The following is a 22,501-nucleotide window of genomic DNA, read 5'->3' as shown; positions in this document are numbered from 1 at the left end:
TTGACGATGTCCTCGATTTTCTTTCGAGTTTTTAATCTTTTTATGGTGGAGGTTTAGGTTAGGTTAGGTTAGGTTAGGTTTTTTTTTTTACGTTTTAGAATCGCTAAGATTTTAAGATTCGATATTTTTATCATCATCAATTTTTGTGGTCTATAGAGTGCATCGAAAGGTGCCTCGACGATGTCTAAGAGTTAACTTTCCTTTTTTTTTTTTTTTTTTTTTTTTAACCTCTCATTGACTTAGCTAGTACTTACTTAAAGATGAAGGTCAAGTATTGTCGCTTGTTTACAATAACGATACGTGACAAGAATAAATTAATTCCCGTATTTAAATACGTGCATAATTTGAAAGTTTTTATTACAGTTGATAATGATACAGGCGACATTTAAATAATCTTCAATCGAAGGAATAAATACGTTAATTAATATATACTAGAGAGATCTATCGATCGTATATGTATATGTATATATGTTTTGTCTTGGAANATATATATATACATATGTATATGTATATATGTTTTGTCTTGGAAGAGTATATAAAAAAAAAATACGTAAGAAGGAAGTTTCTAGAATGATATTTCTGGCGTTGCTGCTCCTTCCTCGAATCTCCTTTAAACAGTTTCCAGTTTTGATACGAGTTTCATTCTCGTTCACCTTCGCGCCATTCTCGAGAAGAATGCAAATTAGATCTAGCCAAATATCGTCATCTTCGACCTCCTATAATTTTTATTTGACTTATGTTTCTTTTAATACTTCGCGAGCAAAGATTTCCAAGGTCTTTTTTCCTCCTTTCGATCTCCTTTCAACCGGTTTCTAAATATCCACCACAATTATAATAAATAATTCTGAAAATTGATCTCATTTTTAATACGAAAATACTCTTTTCGCTAACGTTCGTACCCTTAAGATTCTTCTGTATTTTTCTTCTCGTTCTTATTGGAAATAACGCGATATATCGTAATAAATTATCCTCGTATTTCCTCCATTCCGTGCAATCGGTACGAAGGCATGCGCCTACTTTTATCTGGAATTTCCGCTGAGTGCAAGTAGTAGGGCAAAAAAAAAAAAAAAAAAAAGTGTGCAAAAATTTCACATAACCGTTTCGTAACGACACGTGTCCCGTTCGAACAAAACGACAAAAGAATCTAGGAGAAAAAAATTCACTATATATATCGCGCAATTAAAATCATTTTTTAAAATTAATTCCCCATTAAAAATTTCTATCCATTGAATGATGATACATCGATAGAATCTCTCGATTTCGTAACGAAAGAATGAACGCGACCGTTTAAAGCAATCGTGGATTCCATTAAACATAAACGGCTTCGTCGCATCAATCCCATGCATCTGCATTATCGATCGATCGTGGAGGTTCGTTACCTCGGCTGCCCAATTGAACCTGGAGGCCTGGATTGGCATCCAGCCGGCAACAATGGGTCCGAGCAAACTCGCTCGAAACTTTTCATTTCCTGCGCGAGCCGCTAACTAGGAGAGGAGCGCGGCGAAACTATACCATGCAGGGGGAGTAGTGTCGCATTCCGCCTCTCATTTTCCATGGAAATCTCTTGATCGACCGGGTCTGGCAATATGGCGGACGGTCTAACGGAAGAAAAATGGACGGTATTACTTTTAATTGGATAATATCGAACGTGTTACGGGCTAGTGGCCGTGCATCTACAGTTTTGCTCGTTCTCGAACCTGGACTCTGTTCGAACCTCCCTCTCCCGTTGTTTCCTGTTCCGCGTCCGTTCCAGATCGCCCGTTTTTCCGCTCGCGATTCGATATGTACCGAGCGTACACGTTTCTCGTGTCATTGAATCGTGACGATCATTGTCAACGAGTCGCTTTCTCTCTTTCGTATCGATATATCGAATACAGAAGATTAAATAACGCAAATTAGTGTGTGGACAAGTGCTCGTGGATAATGCAAAAGTTGGAATTGCAATTTATCAAGTATGCGGTGTATCAAGAAATGTTTAGAGAATGTTTTAAGTGAAAAGAGAATGGCGATCGGATTGGAATACAAATCTACAATTTCGTATTTTATTTTACGAGCAGAGCATGTAAAGAGATTTTCAGAAAAACGTTAAGAACGATGAGAAATAGTAAAGAAAATAATATAATAATTTAGCATTAAATTGTTATTGTTTTATTGCTGTTTTGCATAAATGCCAAACGTATAACATCGAATCTCGAGTTATTTGATCGTATCATCGGATCTTAAGAAGAACGATACTTTTGCTTTTAATTTTACACAACTTTAACGACGAATTCCGAAAGACACAGGCAGTTTCGCTTCGGAAAGCCATATTGCTGCGAGTATTATGTACAGATGAACATGTGAGACAATTTTTTTAGTCAATCTCATATTTTTCTCGCTATCACGAATCAAAAAAAAACCGCGATTGAAACAATTTTTCATTTTACTCAAACGATCATTTTCTGTGTAGCTACATAGAAAAAAGAATGGAAAAATTTATCGAACTTTTTCCGTCTCGATTCAAGAAGAAAAATATCCAGTTTTATATTTATAACGTTCAATTTTTTACTCTGGCTTGAATTTGACAGAAACAGAACGAGAACTTTTTCTTCAGAAATTTTTATTCACGTTCCATCATAATCGTTGCATCGTTATTATTATCGATGTTACTAATCTCGATCGGATGATTTCGTTCGACACGATATGTCATTATTCGGATTAAACGCGATGTAATATGTCCCTCTGCTATTATTAGAGCAAATTAAATGCATCGTAACGATACTTGCTAATTTGATTGGCACGATTCAAAAAATTTACATCCAACACAATTCAAGGGAAAACGAGGGAAAAATTAAAATCTTGTTTAACCCGGTAATCTGATTGTGAGAACAGGCCAATTAATAACGGTGGAATTTTACGATCATTCGCACGGTTCACTTTTATCGATTGTATTCAACTGGCTTAGGCTGTCTCGATAACTTCTCTAGTCTCGCAATTTCTAGTAACTGTGAAACATTGTTTCCTCGAATAATAACGCTTTAATCGCGCGTTTTTTTTTTCCTCAAATAATCTCTATTGTTAAGAAAAAAATTGGCATCGATGGAAAATGATCAAAAATCGATTTAATAAAATATTGACGTAATTTCGTATTATGAAATATTTATCTTTTTTTTTTTTTTTTTTTTTCCCTTAAATCATAAACGAAATCTGCTCAGTGAAGTAATAATTGTTGAATAACGAAACCGACGATTAATTAGCGATTTTATCAAATTGATCATTGCGAACGATTTTGAAACTTTAATTATGTTATGTGATATTTCAAAAAATTTTAAATATAGCAACATAATAATAATAATAAAAAAATAACTATCTGCTCGATTATAATATAAATATGAGATATAACCTCGAGTGAAATAAAGATATAAGTAACTTGGTTAATCTTTTTAAGAGAAAAAAACAATATCGTGCAAGCCGGTTTTTTTTATACACTTTTATGATCAGGATAATTTTAGATTCAACAAATTTTTTGCATAATAAGACATAAATTTATTTTATTTAGGAATTCTGAAACTCGTTTAAACGTATCGAATCGTATTCGATTAATATTCATAAAATATCTCGATCTTTTGAAAAGTGAAAAATAATCGATCATTTACATAATTGGTAATTACAAGAAGTAAATAAATCACGCGATATTTCTTTTACAACAATCGTCAACTTCGATTATTTCTTCTACGCCTGATTTAAATTAATTCATTCCTTTTTCTCTTTTTTTTTTTTTTTTTTCAATCAATATATCAAATTTAACGCGTTGCCGATAATAAAAATAAGTCGCACGTGTAGGATCTAATTATAACAATATGAAATAATTGTTCCATATTTACCAGTAATTTAATTAACAGATTTAATTAGTAAAAAGTAAAACGCGGATAATAATTTAATTAACAAATTTGAACGATTATTATTATGTGCATCGCATTATACATATATTTCACAAAGAGGAAATTTTTATTTACGAATACATCTTCTTTCGAGCGTGATTTTCTTCCTTTTCGTTCTTCCCTTTTCAAATCAACGAACGGGATCTTTTTTTAACTAGACAGATAGATTCAACAAACCGCTTTTAATCGAAGTTTATTGACCTTAGCCACACACAGTTTTGCAAGATCATTATAAATTCTCGAATAAAATTTCAATCGAACGTTTCCCTTTCCTACGAAACATTTGACCGCATCAATTATTTACTCTTCTATTTTTGACTCGTGACACTTTTCTCGAGAAAGCTACGTCGAATTATAAATAAACATTCTCTCCAAAATTGTAAACGAGTAACGAGTTAATAGCGGATGCGATTACCATTATTTTATTCGAACGAGCCGACGAGTTTGGCACGCGAGAATTTTTTGCATATTTATTTCCACCGAATCATTGTCTCGGATATTTCCGCTTATATCGCAACACCGATGTAACGAGAAAAGCCAATAAACTTTCGATACTCTTTCATCGATCATCGCAAATAATCTTCTTTATTTTGTTCTTTTTTTTTTTCCTTTTTTTTTTTTTTCCAAAGAGGCCAGCGAATTTCACGTGTTAACGCGAGTTAAAAGTGGAGCGAGAAAATACGTGCGTGATTTCTTTTCGAAGTTTTGCCAAGAAGCGACGGGGAAGAAACGGCCGTTACCAGTGTATGGCTGGACATTCCAAGTTCCATACGCGCGCGGAATATACACACACGGTTGGAACTAAATCGAGGGACAGACACATCCTGACCTTCGATACAGTTCGATTCGCCGTTGGATCGCCGTTACCAATTTAGAGATACAGGAAACGGGGATACAGTTAGAGTTGGGATGGAAGAAAGAGAAGGAGTGGAATGGTGGAAGAGAATGGGATGGAATGGTGGAAGAGAAGCAGGTGAACGATATATCGGTGATCTTTTTTTCTTTTAAATAGAGTTTTTTTAATGGTGTCAATTTTATTACTCTCTTGATTTATTATCTCGCACCACGTGAAATTACGGTTTTTATTGGTCGGAAAAAAACGATATACATTTTCGAAACTATAATTTTTATTCGATCGAAATACGAGCCATTGGCTTCGATTAATTTTTTTCCCCAACTGTCAAAATATTCCATTTTTATAAAAGAAAATTTTTCGAATGCCGCGATTTTTTATGGCTTCTCGAATGTCGAATGTTTTATTTTTTCGAAAACAAGTGTAAACGGTGAAACAAGCGATGATCGGTCGGTAAAATATCTGGTGAGTACGGTGGTCTATCGACTAATGCGGATTGTTTCTTAATTAATTTTTTGGCAGTAGGATGTCGCTGTGTAGTATTTCCTTGTTTCAGAAAAGAATAATGAATTATTCTTTTGCAAACTCATATATATACAGTCATCGTAACTTTTTTAGGCATTTATTTAGGATTTTCATTAGCGTCTGAACTGTTGTCCAGATCGTCGCATACGATCGTCCACTTCTCGTTACAGGTTATAATTCTATTCAAAAATGGACTTGTACCGTTTCGAACTTTACGTCTAATTCTTGTTTCCACTTTGTCTTTTAATCCATTTTCGTTCAATATAAATTTCGTTCGTTTTCAAGATTCTCATTTCTACATTCGAAGTTTTGAAATCATCACTAAACGATCCTCTCATCGATAGAATCTTCTCTCCGAAAACCTAACCTAATATTTCGATATGCTTAAATTCGTACGTTTCTCAAAAAACAGTTAAAATTAATACAAAAGAAAGCTTATTACACAAAAGAAATGTAAGAGAACAAAATATTAATTAGATTAAGTAGAGTTTAAACAAGTCGATTGTCATTTATTCCAAGATTGGCGATGGTGCAAGTTAATATATTGGCTCAGTGAATAAGCAGAGTTCAAATTTGAGACAGATTCTGTTTCATTATTGTTTGGATTATTATATTTACATAAAATAAAGTCTTGTACGTTCGAATTTATGCGAATTTATGTAGATCGCGTCTCTTTAGTCCGTGAGGGGAGGGACCACTTTGTTTCGAGCTGTGTAATACAAGTAATAGGTATTGTGTAGCGTGTAGTTGTACCACGTGTAATTGTACGCGGAAACGAGCGGTGAAACTCGTGTGCGCGTATCTCTTTTGTCTCGATTACTGTTACTCGGTGATGCCACTCTTAAATAATACACCATAGAAACATCGAATAATAATAGCGATGCGGTAATAGTTACGCGATTGTGATGGGATTATTATCATAATTGAAAACTATTGCAACGTGTAATAGTGTAAATAGTGCGGTACGAGATCTTTAATATAATAGAACCATTAAAAAATTTATCAAATTTATCGTCGTCACAGATAATCTCAAACTTTTTTTTGCTTTCGCAATTGTCCAATGATGAAATAAAAAATGATAAAAAAAAAATAAAAATATGTTTTAAATGATGTCGACATTATAATAAGTTGACATATAATAATTATGATAATTCTACAATTATCACATCAATTACGACTCGTTTCAAAATTTTTTTTCTCTTACAATTTTTTAAAAATATCATTTATAGAGATACATTTATCGTCGAAAAATTTCCACTACAACAGTTGGAGATCAATATCGACTAGTCTCTCTTTATCTACAAATCTACTCTCATTATCTACAAATATATTTGAAGTGGCAAAAAGTTTCCATTATAATTTGTTTGTCAATTACAATCATTTCTAGTTTCAAATTTGTTCTCTGGCAATTATCAAAAAATATGAAACACAATGGCAAAGGATTTCCATTATATTTTATCCAATTATTACACAAAAGAAATGTAAGAGAAAATAAAAATATTAATTAGATTAAGTAGAGTTTAAACAAATTGATCGTCATTTATTATAATCAATTCTAAACTTTCAAATTTTTCTCCAGCAATTATCAAAAAATATGAAACACAATGATAAAAGATTTCTATTATATTTTATCCAATTATAATCAATTCTAAATTTCAAAATTTTTTTCTAACAAATTATCAAAAAATATGAAACAGTGATAAAAGATTTCTATTGTAATTTGTTCAATTGCAATCAATTTCAAAGTTTCAAATTTCTTTTCAGCAATTATTAAAAAAATATAAAGCACAGTGGTAAAAGATTTCTATTGCAATTTGTTCAATTGCAATCAATTCCAAAGTTTTAAATTTCTTTCCAGCAATTATCAAAAAATATGAAACACAGTGGTAAAAGATTTTCATTGTAATTTGTTCAATTGCAATCAATTCCAAAGTTTCAAATTTCTTTCCAGCAATTATCAAAAAATATGAAATACAATGGTAAAAGATTTCTATTATATTTTATCCAATTATAATCAATTCTAAACTTTAAAATTTCTTTCCAGCAATTATCAAAAAATATGAAACAGTGGTAAAAGATTTCCATTATATTTTATCCAATTATAATCAATTCTAAACTTCAAAATTTCTTTCCAGTAATTATCAAAAAATATGAAACACAGTGGTAAAAGGTTTCCATTATATTTTATCCAATTATAATCAATTCTAAACTTCAAAATTTTTTTCTAGCAATTATCAAAAAATATGAAACACAATGATAAAAGATTTCCATTGCAATTTGTTCAATTGCAACCAATTCTAAAGTTTCAAATTTTTCTCTAGCAATTATCAAAAAATATGAAATATAGTGATAAAAGATTTCCATTGCAATTTGTTCAATTGCAATCAATTCCAAAATTTCAAATTTCTTTTCAGCAATTATCAAAAAATATGAAACACAGTGGTAAAAGATTTCCATTACAATTTGTTCAATTGCAATCAATTCCAAAGTTTCAAATTTCTTTCCAGCAATTATCAAAAAATATGAAACACAATGATAAAAGATTTCTATTATATTTTATCCAATTATAATCAATTCTAAACTTTCAAATTTCTTTCCAGCAATTATCAAAAAATATGAAACACAGTGATAAAAGATTCCCAATTTGAATACAACAACAACATTACAAGTGAGGAATGCACGAAGAAACCAAGCTCTACTGTGAAACTATTATACATCATAATAATTGGTTACAAATTTTTTCTCTCTCTCAATTATCAAAAAGGAAAAAAAAAATTACATAAAACATAGAACATACATCCGTCGTGACGAAAGTAACTGAAAACGTGTATTTCCAATTTATCAATTGGCCGATCGGGTTTCAATGTTTAGGCGAGGGCTGCGTGGAGAAACCCGTGTCGACGTTATGGCGCAATTACGTTACAAGCAGCAGGCCGGACGTGTCGATGAGGCTGACGGTCACGAACGGCGGTTTGACCGCGACGACCAAGGATCACGGGCTGACGGAGTACTGGGCGCACAGGGTCACCTATTGCACGGCGCCTGCTTCCCACCCGCGCCTATTCGTCTGGGTGTACAGGCACGAGGGGCGAAGGCTGAGGCCCGAGCTCAGGTGCCACGCCGCCCTCTGCAGCAAGGAGTCCACCGCCAGGAGGCTCGCCTCGACCTTGAACGCCAGGTTGCAGCAGGCGCTCCTGGAATTCAGACGCGACAAGGTCTCCAGACAAAATGCTAGGTAATGCTAGAATCGATCCACGGATGGATGGAGAGAAAGCGTGGCTTCGCGAAATATGCTCTATCGACCCGTGCTGCCCTCTTACCCATCCTTCTATTTCTCTATTTTTCTCGTGAAAAAAATGAAAAAAGAACCGTTCGAAATTAAGCGTCGAGAAATGAAATTTCTTCATTTTTTTTTTTTTTTTTCGAGTGAAAATATCACGGGTGATAATGCAACAGTGACGAAGGAAATTACCCGCTGCTAAATGTGTCGTTTTAACCTGATTAGTGTCCCATTAGCGTTTCAACGAGTCTCGTTATATTTCTTCCTTCTACGTGTACACACGTGTGTCCAATAATTTCCACGAAATGTTAACGCGTTAAAATTAAGCAAGCAAGTAAGTGAGAAAGGAATATTTTCAAATTTAACATCCTGGAATAATATATATATATATATATATATATGTATATATATTCTCATGGAAATTTAATTTATAAATTGTTGAAGAGGAACGAAAAGGATCCCTGAAACATCGATTTGATTTCATTTTGCCAAAGAAGAGAACGGAGCGGATAAGCGGATTCCCGCACGAATTCGATAACGGGGAAATCGCGTGCACCTTCCTCGAAGCAGGCGGTGAACAAGAGCTACCGTAAGGCCGTGACCTCTCTCGGCGAGCGAGGCAATTTGGGTCGCGCTTCGTTCGCGATCGAGTCACGATCGAACGAGCGCTCGCGCGAAAGTCACGGATCAGGATCGTGCCACCTCCTCCTTCCTCCTGCTAAACTGTTACGTTATATACCTCTGCATACATGTATTTCGTGCTTTAACCACTGTTCGAATTTTCGCAGGTTGTCGCTAGCAAACGCTCTGTACGAGAACCCTTCGTTGCCGCGGCGAAAGTTGCTTCTGAGCACGGGTGGTCAGAATTACCGACCCCCCCTCGAGAGGTCGAAAAGCGCGCCGAAACTGTCCGCCATCGAGGAGGACATAGTCGCCGAGGAGATAGAGCAACAAAGGATCCTGGACGAGTTGAGAACGTTGGAGAACGTGGCGCGAAGTTGGCAGGATCAGGATAGCTGGAGGCTCGCGCGGCTGCTCGACGCTTTGAACCGCGAGTCGTCCGACGAGAACGGAAGTATCTCGAGCGGATGCGAGACAGCGAGCACGGCCACGAGCGAGGAGAGGGCGCCCGCCGGATTGGAGGATCATCATGCTACAGGTCGTTATTTTCATCGAATCGTAACGTACTTCGTTTAAGTAATTATATTTATTATATTTGTTCCGTCTTCTATCTTCATTTTTCTCCCCCCCTGTCTTGTTAAGTAATGTACGGGATGCGTTGCAGGGGATGGAACGGAGCAGCAAACGGACAGAAGAGTGATGTTCCCGATGAACGAGACGGTGACGAGGGGCCCGGGCCCTCGAAGAAACTCGGAAGGTTCCCCAAACTTCATGACCTGCGCCGGGAGTCCCCGTTTTCATCGTCGAAACGTGGTCGTGCACCACGGGAGCCGGGAAAGGTTCTCGTCCCGGAACGATGAGGAAGAATCGATGGAGGAGGAGGACGAGGAGATAGAGGATCCGGCATCTCACGTGTTCGATTTCGAGGATGTCGAGGATTTCGACGACGTGGTAGATTACAGGCCGAGGGGCGAGATACTGCGCAGGCTGGAGGATCCTCAGGACAGGGAGAGACGAGTGATGGAGAAATATCCCGGTCGAATGAACCATCACGACCTGTTGCAAAACGACGAGACCCCGTTTCTAACGTTGGACTCCCTCGACGAGGAAGTGGACAGCGACGAGAGCGGTTACGTCGAGGCGCCGCCGAAATCTTTATTGTTGGGCCAAGACGACCCGAGGAAGGAGGAGGAGGAGGAGAGCGGGGACAACAACGAGTCGCGTGAGGGCGAGACGCGTCGGGACGCCTTCAGGGGATCGAAGATCGTAGAGGGAAGTGAGAAAGCGAAAAGCGAAGATTCCAAAGAAACGGAGGGCATGGAGGTGGAGGAAGAGGAGGTGAGCGAGGAGGAGGAAGTCGAAACCAAGGGGGATCCTCTGTTGACGGTGGAGAACAATCAGAGGATTAAAGAAAAGGAAAGGGAGAGGAGCGATTTTATTAAGTGTCCTATTTCAGAGACTATAAAGAAACTGGCGAACGCGTCGTTGAAAAGCTCCAAGTCTTTAGAAATGACTACCAACAACTGTTTGAAAGCTCTGAATAATTTAAAGACCTCGAAGTCGTTCGACGGTGTTAAGGCTATCTCGGAGATGGAAGGTGAATCTCCGAGTCTTCACCAGAGGAAGAAATTGCTCGCTCAACAAGGAGTTATCGTTTGAAAACTTGTCCAAATAACAAGTATAAAAATGGAAGCCTGAAGATTAAATCTAGGTCTATTCTTTCTATCTGATCTTCGAACGCTGGAACGATAGGCCACTGTACATCACGTATAATAGACTCGTCATATTTGTATTTAGAAAATTTTGAAACGGTAGAAAATTTTATGGAGGAATAATAATCAAATGGTATAGTTAACAATGTTCGTTTTGTTCAATCAATAAGAGTCTTTAGTAAACTGTTGCGTCTATGTTATTGATTTAACAGAAACGAAATGCGGTTTCGAGTATCGTGAGAATACGTGTTTAGAATTTGCGAGGATATAAATATGTTGCTCTATCGAATTGTTGAGAATCAAATGATTTTTAGGGGGAAAAAAAAAAAAAAATGAAATTCGTATAGTTTAATTCGAAATCTGTTGATTTAGGTGCACTGAAGATTGTAAATCTGAAGTTCAGATGAATAAGGATTATTAATAATAACTATGATAAAAAAAAAAAAATGTATTATTCTTGCGAAGCGTGGTACAATTACTTTTCATTGTTTGATTTAGGAATGTGTACTTATAAAGCAGAGAGAGAATTAAGTGAATTTGACGCGTGATTTAAAATTGAATATTTTTATAAAGTTAGATCCGCACAACGTAATTATGAATAAAAATAGTTTATATAGATATATTTAATAAATGTTAAAAATAATAGAAATTTAAATTTCTTTATTCAAATTTTAAGAGAAATGCTTTCTAAGATTAAAACAATATTTTTTCATAAATTTTTCATTAACAATGCAAATTTGTTGAATATAATATATTTCATGCTATTTAAATCCACGCGTTTTATTGCTTGCCGAAAATGAGATTAAAATCCTATTTTGTGTATTAGTCGCAGATTAATTCGTTTATAATGTATACTTTAAGAATTCGAAATTTTATATTTAAATTTATTATTACACGGTTCTTAAACGGGAACAGTGCCATATATATATATGCTCTTAGACTCGACATAATTCTTCTGTATTTCTGTATTCTACTAAATGTATGTAAAAATTTTTTAATATTATATTATGAAAAGAATTTTAATATTATATTATGTTAATGAATAATCTGGACTAAACACTTTAATAATTGCTCATATAATTCGGTATTTGATTAGAATGTGAACTAGGAGGATATCATGATAAATGTCGCGGAAAAAATTAAAAATATTGTCACCATTGCTGTACAAGAAAGATTCGAAGATGAATAAAAAAGAAAAAAATTCTTGAAAATCTAAAATCTTATTTTTTCTTATTTTTTTAATGACCTATATAAATCTGTTTAAATTAAAAAAAAATTATATTTAACCAAGCAGAATGATTATCACAAATCAGTCAATAATTACAATATATAAAATCAAATAATAGCATTTCGAAATATATCCTGAAGATCCAGGTCAATCAATAGAAGTTGAACTTTTCCATAGGCATAGACGAGATACAAAATAGACCTAATATTCAATAAATTTTTCTGGTTTCGTATGTCGGAGATACTAAGATCCCATTCTCAACGTTACCGATTTAGTTTTAAAATTGCAATGTTAAAATTTTAAAATTGGAAATAAAATTAAATTTCAATATACAGTTATAAATAATTGTCTGTTTTCGCATTAAATACCAGGCTATATATTTCTTTCGATGTCGACTTTTTAAAAATATAAAAAATTTTTTACATTTAAAAAATGTAATTAAAAATTACATGAAATTTTAAACGTGAAATAATAAAAATGTGGTCAATTCTATAGGTCATCTATAATCAGGCGCCGAAAGCAAGTGCAGACAAATAATTGCAGAATAAAGCATAAAAAATATAAAGCATAAAAATATGGAATAAACGCCATTTCTAGAATACCGTAAAAAAAACACATTCACATTTATTTAAATTATTTTATTCTATCTTATCTTACCTTGTATTTTTATATACATAAATTTTTTCCTATAAATCGCATTTATAAATTTTTATATACCTTTCATTATATATAAATTACAAATGTATTAAATATTGCTTCTTTTTATATTATTCATCTTTATATTCTTTATATTCTTGCATAATATGTCTTTCATAATTAATCTAATGCATTTCTTTTTTTATTCTAATAGTTAATAAAATATTAACTGTCGATAAAGAAACAGCGAATAAAAAGTTTTTAACATCAGCGCCATCTCGCGTTTGGATCACCGAAGCTCCGACTTCTTACTAGCATAGCAGAATGTGCAAGGAGGTATGCGAATAGTGTGACGTCACAGACAAAGAAAGCAATATTGTGCGAGAGGGACAGAAAACATCTTCCGATACTTTGAGAACGTTATAAAAAAAAATCATAGAAAAAACATTAATTACTCGTTTTCTACACAAAATTTCTACACTTTTAAGCTTGAAACTTAAAGCTAAAGCTTCAAATAAGTTTCCTGTATCAATTTTAATACGAAAATCTTTTCCATTAATTATTTATTAACGATTAATGTATCATAATATTACATCGATACACTGAAAACGCCATATTGAAAATTAATTAATTATTCGTTTTCTACACAAAATTTCTGCACTTTTATGCTTGTATCTTCAAGCTAGAGCTTCAAACAAGTTTCTCATATCAATTTTAGTATGAAAATCTTTTCCATTAATTATTTATTAATGATTAATATGTCATCAATATTACATCGATACATCGAAAACGCCATATTGAAAATTAATTAATTATTCGTTTTCTATGCAAAATTTCCGCACTTTTATGCTTGTATCTTCAAGCTAGAGCTTCAAACAAGTTTCTTATATCAATTTTAGTATGAAAATCTTTTCCATTAATTATTTATTAACGATTAATGTATGATAATATTACATCGATACATCGAAAACGCCATATTGAAAATTAATTAATTATTCGTTTTCTACGCAAAATTTCTGCACTTTTATGCTTGCATCTTCAAGCTAGAGCTTCAAACAAGTTTCTCATATCAATTTTAGTATGAAAATCTTTTTCATTAATTATTTATTAATGATTAATATTTCATCAATATTACATCGATACATCGAAAACGCCATATTGAAAATTAATTAATTATTCGTTTTCTATGCAAAATTTCCGCACTTTTATGCTTGAAATTTGAAACTAGAGCTTCAAACAAGTTTCTTATATCAATTTTAGTATGAAAATCTTTTCCATTAATTATTTATTAACGATTAATATATGATAATATTACATCGATACGCCATATTGAAAATTAATTAATTATTCGTTTTCTACGCAAAATTTCTGCACTTTTATGCTTGCATCTTCAAGCTAGAGCTTCAAACAAGTTTCCTGTATCAATTTTAGTATGAAAATCTTTTCCATTAATTATTTATTAACGATTAATGTATGATAATATTACATCGATACATCGAAAACGCCATATTGAAAATTAATTAATTATTCGTTTTCTATGCAAAATTTCCGCACTTTTATGCTTGTATCTTCAAGCTAGAGCTTCAAACAAGTTTCTTATATCAATTTTAGTATGAAAATCTTTTCCATTAATTATTTATTAACGATTAATGTATGATAATATTACATCGATATACCGAAAACGCCATATTGAAAATTAATTAATTATTCGTTTTCTACGCAAAATTTCTACACTTTTATGCTTGTATCTTCAAGCTAGAGCTTCAAATAAATTTCTTGTATCATTTTTAATACGAAATTTTTATCCATTAATTATTTATTAATGATTATTATTTTCGATGTATCGATGTAAAATTATGATACATTAATCGTTAATAAATAATTAATGAAAAAGATTTTCGTATCAAAATTAATATAGGAAACTTGTTTGAAGTTCTAATTTTAAGATGCAAGCTTAAAAGTATCGGAATTTTAAGTAGAAAATGAGTAATTAATGATTTTTCTTTTTATGGAATTCTCAATGTATCGGAAGATGTTTTCTGTCCCTCTCGCACAATATTGCTTTCTTTGTCTGTGACGTCACACTATTCGCATACCTCCTTGCACATTCTGCTATGCTAGTAAGAAGTCGGAGCTTCGGTGATCCAAACGCGAGATGGCGCTGATGTTAAAAACTTTTTATTCGCTGTTTCTTTATCGACAAAACATATTTCATCAACAATTGGAATAAAATTAAGAAAAAACGCATTTGATTAATTATAAATTAAAAGATGTTTAAGTAATAATATTTAAAGAATATAAAGATGAATAATACAAAAAAAAAAGCAATATTTAATACATTTGTAATTTATATATAATGAAAGATATATAAAAATTTATAGATATGGTTTATAAAAAATTAATTTATGTGAATATAAAATATGATATAGTTTTGACAACATAAACTTTATTGTGATTTTTAATAATTAAAACAATTAAGACAATGGTAAAATAAAATAGAATATTCAACAGATGGCGCTGTATTCTTTTTCTACTTTATCTTATCTTTAAAAAATATGTTTATGTCATTTAAGAGATGGCGCTAATGATCAATTCTGATCCTATTTCTATATCTTTTGCTATTTTTTTTATTTTCTTTGCATGTTTCATTTACAGCACTTTAAAAATGGCATTGATTTTGGTATTTTCTTAATTTATCTCTATCTTTCTTTCACTATTTGATCTTTTTGTTTATATTGCGAATCTATGCACTCATGAACTTCTGATCTTTAATTTTATTCTTTTCTTTATCTTAGGATTGAAAATCTTAATATAATATAATTGATTCAACTTTCATATGTATGTATGTATATATGTACATTTTATATAATTATTTGATTATTTTTATCTATTTTATATTATATATTACATACATGTATTTAAATTTTTTATACGTTGTAGATTTTCAAAATTGAAAAAATATAAAGGAAAAGTTATTTAAAAGATTCACAATATATTTAAAAAAAAAGCATCAAAATCGATGAAAATTCATCTTCTTGATTGTATCTTATTTTTATTTTTCAAATCAATGATGAGAAAGTAATCGGATAATTCGAGAAAAGTATTCTGGTTTTGTAATAAAAACACTTGTTCTTATTTTTATTTTTATTTTTATTAAAATTTCCAGGTCTTTTCTAATACAAAGTAAACAATTTTGTTTAATACATTATACGAATAGATTTAACGGAAAATTTGTAAATATATAATAAGTTTTAAAACTTTCCCTATTTAAAGTCTAGCTACGCATGAAATCCGTTTAATACGCGGCAGTAATGCAAACAATGCGAAAGCAAATAGGAGCAATGCCTTATTGAACGTACGACGACAGCGAAATGGACCTTGCATCTAGTCAAGATCAAGGTACCTTGTGAAGCCGCGTTTGAAGTCACAGTTCTCCATGGGTATACGATAATGTTGGATATTAGTGTGTACGACTCACGCCCACTGATATATTCTTGAATCCGTGTGACCTACTAACTTGTCCAGTCACGCACACACTCGTATACGGATGTGCATTCAGCGCGCACGCTATAAATGCTACATAAGTACTACACGAACAGGACCCAGGACCTAACTTTTTTCTCTCGCTTAACTTTCGGTATACGTATCCTTTATTACTTTGCTTTTCGATAAATACAAACAGTGACACTGATTTTCTCTTCTGTTCTTTGGAACATTTCTTCGATAAAATTTTTTTAACGCCAAATATTGCTTGTACACATTTTTAACAAATAATCACCTTCATTGAATATGGATATTGAAATCTGAAATCATATTTAACACACATTATTTCGGAATTTTTTTAACATATTCAAAATTTTTTTTCGTAAAAAAATTTTATTACCTAGTGAGAGCTTATGACAAGCATACAAGCATAATCGAATAGATAACATAGAAATATTTGAAAACAACTAATTTTTTTTCCTTCGCTTTCCATCCCCCCCTTTACTCTCTATTAATCCGTATAACATGATTGCATCAGTAAACATAATAATATTTCAGGTCATAATAATATTTCTCCACCTCTCTCTATCAACGGTTAATTATTTACGTAGTTAGGAACAGATTCAGACCTGTAAATGCGCTATAATGCATAATCCATAGAAAATCATTCACGGTGATTTTAATGACTAACCTGTATACAGACTCTCAAGCTCTCTCGTGCACGCACACGCATTTCGACATACAGGTCCACTTGTCTTACGCATCTAACAAGTCCATCTTCTCTGGTTCATCTTACACGTACACGTACACGTGATGTATGGTAATATGAAGGCATATACAGGTACATGCCGGTATATGCAGGTAGCGTATATCAGAGGGGCACGTCGTCGGCCCGCCCCTCCCCTCCTCCCCCCGGCAACCGTGGAGGGGACACGTGGGGTCCCATAGAACGGCGAGTAGCTCGTTGGGGCTCGCACCCATACGCGCGCAACTCGTGAGTAGTGTTAACGGCCTTGCTTTATGTGGGTCATGAAACAAGGTCCCACCAGCACGAGGAGCACAAGAGAACACTGCACGCTTTTAACTCGAGCTCCGCTTGATACTTCTATAGACATCTACACACGCGCATGCGCGGCTCTCTCGTGCATGCGGCTACATGTGGCAGCACAATAGCGCGCGATTTGACAAAAACAAAACGACAAACAACACGAAGGAATATTCCTTTTTACGTGTAAATATTGCGTAAAAATTTACGATGATTGTAAAAGCGATGTGATTATTAATCATATATAATAATAGAAAAATTTTATTCTAATCTTTTTGATTTCTATTCTAAACAGAATAATCCTCTCCACCCGTATCCCCATTAATAAAAGATCCATCGCCTACGTACCGATTCTACCGATTTAACGAGCACGTAAATTTACGTATAAAGAAAAATCGAAGTATCTATTGTTACTTCGCGCTGGAACACATTCAGATACGTGTTGTACACCTTTGACCTTAAAATATGATGTATACCCTATTTCAAAACTCGCTTACCATCGCGCAACGGATTCACAAGAAGATTACAATACAATGAATAAAAATTGGTAAGAAATATTTCCTTCTCTTTTTATTAACTTTGAAAAATTGAACTCTCGACTTTTAATATCCCCTTTAATTCGCTTAATAACCCATCTTAATCGCGTAATCGCCATCTGATTTACATTACATTAATTCCTTCCACCCTTTTCGAAACGAATATATTAAAAAACGCATCTCTTGATCTCTTTCACGATGTTGTTTCATCCGATCCGTAATCAAAGTATCCGATCGGCTCGCAACGGATGAACGGCTCTCGCGCAAGCGTATTTGTGCATTGACATACAGAGAGAGGCGAACGCAACCACCAACGCAATCTTGGTGCTTTCTATAAACTGCACTACCAAGTGCGGCGCGTACGCGCTCTCTTCCTGGTGGCGCGAACGCCGAGCCAACGTCTACGTACGCATCGTTACGCCGTCCTTTTAAATTGGTGTTATTTACTCGGCGGATCGATCGTGGCTCGTGAAATTTTCGCAAATGGAATAATAACGAGGTGTTGTCCCGATCCTTGATTTCCGTAGATTATACGGAATAACAGTGTGGATAATAACGTAGGGGATGATGGATATAACCGTGGGTACAGTTATTTGCACAGATTTTAATATTAAAATATTTACGATATCACGAAGATTCTGATAATTTATTATTTGGAATCTTGCTTACGTGATAACATCGATAAAAATCATACGTGCTATCAAGAGAACGTAATAATTTCATTCACGATTTAGAGGTGTCTTTCAAACACACTTCGGTTCTGACATGGAAACCAGGGTTTCCTAGAATGGTCGTTTTCTATGGTCACAATACAACAGCTTCGAGTTAAAATCCGAACCCATTAGATTGATTTATCGTTTTGTTTAACGGTCGAAAGGATTCTCTTCACCGTTATTTTTATTTCTTTTTTTTTTTTTCTTCTTATCATCCGGAAAAATCGCTTGCTTAACGATTGCAAGTGCAAGTGATTAAACGAAGTGAATTTTAATGTAATCCGTGTACAATCTTTGAAAACAAGTATGTCACAAAGTATATATACTTTCACTGAAGTTAAAATAGATCATAGTAATGGTGGCCATCATCAGTTTCTACTCTGCATAATATCTTTCAAACAACACATAAACACGCGTTAAAAAAAGAAATCGATATATAAAAATACATATATATATATTTATTATATATTATATATATAAATATTATATAATATTATTATATAAATAAAAAAATATTATATAAATAAATATATAAATAAATATATAATAATATAATATATATATAATTTTATAATATATTATATTACATTATAATATTATAATATTATATATATATATATATATATAATTCATCGACAAAAATCGACTTCAAGCAACGAGATAAGGAAGGAAATAATGCTGAAGCCGGATTTCATGAATTAATATTACAAATATCCTATTTAATTTTCACGAAGGAACGGTCGAGTTGGAGTGAAAAAGAAAGGTCGAGAGAATCGAATCGAGATCGGTCGCACGGGCTGGTGGGTGTCAGCCGGTCGTGGAAGGTGGTCCGTTCACGTATCGAGCTAAATCGGCGATAATTTTCAAAGGCACCCCGTGTACACCGATGTATGCGCGCGCAGTGTATATGCGTGTGCACGCGCGACAGCGATGCCAAGAGAAATCGAACTTGATCGTTAAGCGAGCCGCGACGTGAGCTCGGCCCATTAGCCGCGTTGTTTTGCCGCGCGCAACGACAGTTTGTGGGCGATACCTAGCCGAAAAAAACCGTGGTAGCCGTTAAACCGTGGAAAAAGGGACGGACGTGAACGAAAAAGACGATAACGATCGATGATTTTTTTTCAAGGAAAAAACTTGAAGAAAAGAAAGAGGAAAGGGGATATTTAGAAAATCGATTGATTAATTTTGTTAGAAAAAGTAACGTAGGAATCTCGTATGCGTTTCGATTTTCGTTCACTGAAAATTCTGTAAAATGTAACGTTCCATTGTTTACTAATGCGAAGAGTTGAGAAATTTATGTTAATGGTAATGAGACTTGAAGATGTAAGCAGATATTGTAATGCTGATGGTGGTAATGCTGGAATTCATTCAAACGAATTATTTATTGGGAACCGATGGTATGCTATCGACGATGATATTATCGACTATGAGATCTACAGAAACGCACGAGTACGAGTATCATTAGCGTCCAATAATAATAACTTCGTAGCTCGAGATGGATCCGTGAAAGGAAAAAGAAAATGGAAATTAAAACGGATATTTTTCTCTATAACAATAATTCCATTTTTCAAATTCTTAATAAACAATGCGAACAGATTTTCAGAAATATATTTCATCGCTACAAAGTTTTTGCATAGCAAAATTGTATAGTTAAAATGAATCTGTCTGGAAGATAGCATTATCTTAATACGTTACACGAAGAATCCGAATCAGTTAAAACGTTAAAACCATAATCGCATAGCTCGTTAGTCCCGGGCCAATTAGGATCTTCCATTTATCGTTGATCGATCGCCGATTGTTCCTTCGTATATACGTTATAAATTACCCATTATGCGTGCGTCAAAAATATGCTAATGTCCTCGTCGCGGTACCGTTAGAATTGATAAGCGGGAGAGAGAGAGAGAGAGAGAGAGAGAGAGAGAGAGAGAGAGAGAGAGAGAGGGAGGGAAGACAGGTGCCCTTAACGGGCGTGGATGACAAGCGGCGATCGTTGTCATTCCGCGTGTAACATCGATCCACGGCAAATCGTAAATCGTGACTGGAGGGGAAATGTACACAATGGTAATTAGGAATTCTTATTTAAATGGAGCATCAGATAAGGGCAAGAACAGCTAGATATATAGCGATTCCACGTGCGACGAATTCTTAACTGTATTTCTCCAAGCCTCAACCCCCACCATTTCTCCCTCGGTTTTCAAAACCGAGTTCTACCAACCGCGAGCAGCCAATCTTAACTTAAGGATAAAACACCGTCCAATGATGATCTCCGTCCAATCTGTTGCGTTTAAGGATTTAAAGTTATTTTCGTGTATCTCTCTCTCGTGAGCGACGCGCTAATACCGAGAGATCGAGTCGAAAGATAGAGAAAAGTATGAATATATATGTCGAATACATGTTTTTATTCGACGGATTGGAGAACGGGAAAAAAAGAAAAAGAAGAAGAAGAATTTCGCAAATGGACGAATAATTAAAGGCGATTCGGATCATGATGCGAGTGGTACGGTTCACACAATTACTTTAGTTGTTTTTATCTACTTCTCAATAGGACGAGGATGGTGTGGGTACGCGACGGTAGACGAGAAGACGCGCATCGTACACACGCGTACACTCGCATTCATAGGCCCCGGCCTGTCATACTCATCTCCGACTCCGTAATAGGATTCTCCATTCCCGTGGTAAAGTTCCCATCGTCTGGGCCTATCGCCTCTTCGCCTCTTTTCAAACACGCAACCTCACCCGTAGATCGTGTCAAAAGATTCGCGACACATTAGATTCGGATGAAAAAATAAGAGGACAAAACATTTCATTGTCATTCTTCTTCCTTTTCTTTATTTTTTTTTTTTTTTTTCCTTTGCGAAAAATACGAGAGTAATTCTTTTAATATTAAGTCGAATCGAGAAGAATTGAAGAACAGGATGCTAATGGACGAAAGCTTCTGGTATTTCACGGTATTTGGAACACGAGTCGATCGCTCGAAATATTGGGACGATGGTCTTTTCCACGGAATGCGAATATCTGATCGAGGAATGTCAATGATCCGTGAAATGCAAAACCCAAACGTTCTAAATAGACCTTTTTTTTTTGTAAAGTAATCATATAACATGTGTACGCGTGTAGAGAATAGCCAGCTGCTAATAGAGATTTCACTTCGCTTAATGAAACGCATCGATTCGTGCAATCATCCAATCAATAATCATTACCGTTATAAATTGGAAAAATTAATAATGATATATCAACTGCTGATTTCCAGCAAACATTTGATACTTTTACATCGCTATGTCGATAATATAACGTTACAAATCTATCCGTCACACGGTTCTCGAAATCTAAAATTACGAAGTCGAATTACTTCGAGGAATATATCGATCGATCGAACGAACGAACGAACGTTGTTCACGTTGCGTTCGAAAACGGCATTTCGGCGGTTGGGAATCGATAATGAGGGACGAGGCGTAGAGGCGATCGGGTCCGCCGTGTCTCTCTGAAGATTATGCAGGAACTGGGCCAAGTCGAAATTTGACACACTTACCGGCCGCGTGTTCGAATTCGAGCGCCACCTCGAGTGCACGCGGGGTGGAAGGTCGGTGTCGGTGCGGAGACACGGAACGGTCGGAAGCAGCCCGCGATGGGTCGCGTGGTCGCGCGATGAAACAGCAAGATATTCCGAATTCCCGTTGAGAAATCGAAATTACGTCGAATCCGCTCGTTCCAACTTCGACACGCTTTCGACCATTTAAAGAAAGTTCTGACGCGCAAAATTCTCCGATCGAATCCTCGAAATCCTCGAAATTGGTTCCGACGATAATCGAGAACATTTGTAAGTATATTCAATTTTCGACGATGTGTATCAAAAAATTGTAAATACAAAGATCAGAGAGATTAATGGAAAAAAAAAAAGAATTTGAAAAAAACTTTCGATTCAATTGGAAATATTTTATTTGTACGTCGA

General features: G+C 34.4%; 1 protein-coding gene and 1 long non-coding RNA gene across 3 annotated transcripts in view; one reads left to right on the top strand and one right to left on the bottom strand.

The window, feature by feature from the left end:
- The window catches only part of LOC122714235, a 45,912-nt gene extending 33,783 nt beyond the window's left edge, over positions 1-12,129 (top strand). For both annotated transcript variants that reach the window (XM_043935416.1, XM_043935415.1), the window contains exons 3-5: positions 8,170-8,533; positions 9,367-9,737; positions 9,864-12,129. In XM_043935416.1, the coding sequence (XP_043791351.1) occupies positions 8,170-8,533; positions 9,367-9,737; positions 9,864-10,858 (1,730 nt within the window). In that variant the 3' untranslated portion in view covers positions 10,859-12,129. The remainder of the gene's footprint in view (positions 1-8,169; positions 8,534-9,366; positions 9,738-9,863) is intronic.
- A 3,847-nt stretch (positions 12,130-15,976) lies between these two features.
- Positions 15,977-17,286, bottom strand: LOC122714250. The gene is made up of 3 exons (XR_006346604.1): positions 16,950-17,286; positions 16,659-16,887; positions 15,977-16,578 (listed from the first exon to the last, which is right to left on the bottom strand). It is a non-coding gene; the product is annotated as an uncharacterized LOC122714250 (long non-coding RNA).
- Between the last annotated feature and the right edge of the window lie 5,215 nt (positions 17,287-22,501).

Source organism: Apis laboriosa, unplaced genomic scaffold (assembly GCF_014066325.1).
Source record: "Apis laboriosa isolate Shangri-la unplaced genomic scaffold, ASM1406632v1 scaffold28_cov147, whole genome shotgun sequence".
Taxonomy (NCBI): domain Eukaryota; kingdom Metazoa; phylum Arthropoda; class Insecta; order Hymenoptera; family Apidae; genus Apis; species Apis laboriosa.
This window is presented reverse-complemented; position numbering and strand designations above follow the sequence as displayed.